Genomic DNA, 4,132 nt, shown 5'->3' on the forward strand with positions numbered 1-4,132 from the left:
AATTACATTTCTGTTTATTTGACTTCAAATTTAACTTCTTGGGAGACCTGCTAACTTAACAAAGTGGGTAAATCTTGGCCTCTTTCCTGACTTAAGTCAAATCATATGCAGTTTTGGAAAGGCATCAACTTTACTTAAAAATAATACCCTGGCACAGCTATGCGAGTTATAATTTTCATGACTACAGTAGGCACAAAAGGTGTTCAAATATGGAAGAATGAATTTGTGTTTGAATAGACAACTCTTTTCACAGTCTTTTACCCAGTCCTTCTCGACTAAAGTAACTGGCTCTGACTTTACCCCTAAAATACAACTGATTTTTTTATATTGAAATCCTGTCCCCTCTATTTATAGATTATGACTAATTCTTGATGATGTGATGAGGGAAAGGAGTATTAGTCATAATCATGTCTGACTTGTACATGGTGTGAACTGTTAGGTTGTTTTTTGTTAAAGTTTTATGATTACATATCTGTCCAGAGCCAACTTAAACATTACAGATGATTTTGGGTTAAAGGAAGAATGCTTACTCTTTTAACACTTTGGTTATTTAATATATAAAGAAGGAAAATCTTTAAAATATACTAAAATTCAAAGAATGAACGAAGAGGATCTAAATCCCACTCAGCCAAGTGCTCTCAGAAGCTGGGGAAAGTACCCAGTTTAAATGGCTAGGAAAGTAGAATTATGGGATTTTATTGCTGAAAAGGGACTTAAATAAGCCCATTTTACATATGGAGAAACCGAGTCTGGAGCGGTGAAGTTGGTGCACTTCAGCCTCATGTTCTGATTTCTTTGCAACGTATTCACTTCTAGATTGGTCCAGCTGGTAAACTCTTCCTGGCAGGCTGTGAGGCCTGCGGGATGAAGGTTTGCCTAGCTGTTTATAGCACGAAACGGCTATGTACAGTTCAAATGCAATTATAATAAAGCTGTGTATTTTGGCTTTGGGTTGCTGAGCTCTCAGATGGACAGTTCTAGCCTTGAAAACATCCTCCTGCCCATAATTTCCTTTCATTGTAGAGAGGCACTTGCCTATGTTCCCATTTTTCGTGTGCAGCCTCCTGCTTCCACTCCCAGCTGTCCTGCGTCTTGTGAAAGCCTGTCGTTCTTCCAGGTGGGGAAGCTTTTAAAATGGATCAGCTATATCGCTTACTAATATTTTACCGTCATAGCCTCTATTCCCAAATTCCCTTAGGCGGGGGGGGAGCAGGTGTGGGTGATCCCAGCATTGGGTGTGCACTGTAACCTGCTCAAGGTGGCAGGCTCATCTTGGGGAGATGAGGCAGGACTGGTAGCACGGGGTGAGGTGAGGTGTTATCTTGACGACCGCTGAATATCCTGGAGGCACAGAAGGGTCATAGAACAGGGCTTTAGGAAGATGAAGCTGGCAACAGTGTGCTGGATGGAGTTGGGAGAAAGCAGGAGCAAGACACAAGAGATAGGAAGATTCAGACTTAAAATGAGAATCCTGGACTGGAGAGGAGTTCACCACCTGCAGTCCCCTTGTTTATAGATTTGGGTCGAGGCCTAGGATGTTGAGGTGACTTCCTCAGTGTGACACAGAGGCTAGTGAAGGAACTGGGTAGAGCCAGAATAATTAAAATTAGACTCCCAATCAGTGTTCTTTTTTCTTAATTTGAGATTTAATTGAAATGTCTACCTGGCTAATTCATGCCATAGTTTAGATGTTACTTCTTTTAGAAAGAAAGCCTCTGTGATCCCTGGGTGTTATTTCCTCTGTATGTGCTTTCATAAGACCCTACACTTTGCCCACCATAGCATCTCCCCTGCTATGTTGCAATTGCTTAATGGTTGGTCACTCCTTTGGACTGTGAACTTCCCCATGAGAGGACCAGTTCCTGTCTTGTTCACTGTTTGTTTCCGAGGGCCTGGTATAGTATCTTTCACAGAGAAAGTGCTCAGAATGACTAACTAGCTGAAAGGATCCTATATAATAAAAGCCTAATATGCAAATCGACCGAACTGCAGAATGACCAGTCGCTATGATGCGCACTGACCACCAGGGGGCAGACGCTTAATGCAGGAGCTGCCCCAGCCTGCAGGCCCCAGGCCAGCCAAGGTGGGTGCCAGTGGGGGCCCCCTGATCGCCCCGCTGGTTGTCCCACAGATTGGCCCTGATCGCCGGCCAGGCCTAGGGATCCTACCTGTGCATGAATTTTGTGCACCAGGCCAATAGTAAATTCATGTAGGAGGGAGAGAAGTGGAGAGATGAGTGGGGAAGAGAGAGAAAAAGAAACAAGGAGAGAAGAAGGGAGTAAAGGAGAGAGGAAGGAAGGAAGCAAGGAAAGGAGAAACAATTAAAGATTTAGAAATAAAATAACTAATTTAGAGTTATTACAAAAGAACCTTGTGAGAGAGAGAAAAAGAAACAAGTAGAGAAGGAGGGAGTAAAGGAGAGAGGAAGGAAGGAAGGAAGGAAAGGAGAAGCAAAGATTTAGAAATAAAAATAACTAATTTAGAGTTATTACAAAAGAACCTTGTTTTCAACTAGGCTTTTAATGTGTCTTTCCATAAAGCCCATTAATATTGATTTAATATGATGTTGGCATAATGGCCTTTGAAAGTCATATATGATGCAAATCATATTGCTCATGACTAGGTCCTGTCTCCTCGTAAAATGAGTAAAAAATTTCAAGTTAGTAAGGGAAATTATGACAAATCTAAGGATCAAATAAACTTACTTGCTACCTGTTAAATAGACATTTAAAAAAAAAACAGGAGAGAAACATAGAAAGGAGGAGGAGAGACACAGAGAAACATGGATCTCACACCGACATCATCCTGCGTGCACCGAGATGCAACCGCAGAAAAATATGGCTCAGGAGACTAACCAGACCCCAGGGCCCATGCTGTGTAGTACAGGATGTGGCTTTTATGGGAATCCTAGGGCAAATGGAATGTGTTCTGTTTGCTACAAAGAGCATCTTCAGAGGCAGCAGAATAGTGGCAGAATGAACCCAATGGGGACAGCTAGTGGTACCAACAGTCCTACCTCAGATTCTGCATCTGTGCAAAGAGAAGACGCTAGTTTAAACAACTGTGAAGGTACTGCTGGCAGCACATCTGAAAAATCAAGAAATGTGCCTGTGGCTGCCTTGCCTGTAACTCAGCAAATGACAGAAATGAGCATTTCAAGAGAGGACAAAATAACTACCCCGAAAACAGAGGTGTCAGAGCCAGTTGTTACTCAGCCCAGTTCATCAGTTTCTCAACCCAGTACTTCTCAAAGTGAAGAAAAAGCTCCTGAGTTACCCAAACCAAAGAAGAATAGATGTTTCATGTGCAGAAAGAAAGTTGGCCTTACAGGGTTTGACTGCCGGTGTGGAAATTTGTTTTGTGGATTTCACCGTTACTCTGACAAGCACAACTGTCCATATGATTACAAAGCAGAAGCTGCAGCAAAAATCAGAAAAGAGAATCCAGTTGTTGTGGCTGAAAAAATCCAGAGAATATAAATTACTACTTGTGAAGAGACTGAAACTTTGTTTTTATTTTAATATATCGTAGGAAAACATTAAAGAGCAGATGCATGGCCATTTTCCTTTGATGTTTTCCAGAGTTTTACTTTATACTACTTGTCTGTCTTATAATTGATATTTTAGGATGTTTGGGTGTTTGTTACAGGCAGAATTGGATAGATACAGCCGTACAAAATGTATATGTCCTCCCTTGAATAAAATTGGATGGAAATCTGAAAACAACAACAACAACAACAAAAAACAACACCCACATTGATAGTGCAATCAACAAAAGGAAATTAAACACATTCTCATATCTTCTGTCTGTAATTTAAATGCTGTGGGAAAAATTTCATCCCGAAATGAGTTTTTCACATGCTGCCATCGGATCTTGAGGATGTTTATGAGTCTGATGGAATTGTCAGGCACATTCTAAAGCAAAATTTATGACTACATTAGCTCATAAAGTTTCTAGAAACAAGGATTTTCTGAACAGAACATTTTTATTGCAAGATTTAATAATCAAATTTAAGATGTCAGCTTGAAACCTATTCTTTATATGAAAAAAATTCAGCCATTTTACCTTCAGTGTTCATATCAATGATGCAGATAAGTATGTAAATGGATAGTAATATCTGATTAGTTAACAT

At 40.5% G+C, this 4,132-nt stretch overlaps 1 protein-coding gene across 1 annotated transcript; it reads left to right on the plus strand.

Moving 5' to 3' along the window:
* The first annotated feature begins 2,795 nt into the window (after window positions 1-2,795).
* On the plus strand, window positions 2,796-3,569 carry LOC102263730 (AN1-type zinc finger protein 5). The gene has a single exon (XM_005872681.2). The coding sequence runs from the start codon at window positions 2,820-2,822 to the stop codon at window positions 3,477-3,479; it is 660 nt and encodes a 219-aa protein (XP_005872743.1). The 5' UTR covers window positions 2,796-2,819; the 3' UTR covers window positions 3,480-3,569.
* Window positions 3,570-4,132: the final 563 nt, after the last annotated feature.

This window comes from Myotis brandtii, unplaced genomic scaffold (assembly GCF_000412655.1).
Source record: "Myotis brandtii unplaced genomic scaffold, ASM41265v1 scaffold389, whole genome shotgun sequence".
NCBI lineage: Eukaryota > Metazoa > Chordata > Mammalia > Chiroptera > Vespertilionidae > Myotis > Myotis brandtii.

Coding starts and splice junctions, on each gene's coding strand:
- LOC102263730 (XM_005872681.2), top strand. CDS start 2,820: ATGCAACCGCAGAAAAATATGGCTCAGGAGACTAACCAGACCCCAGGG.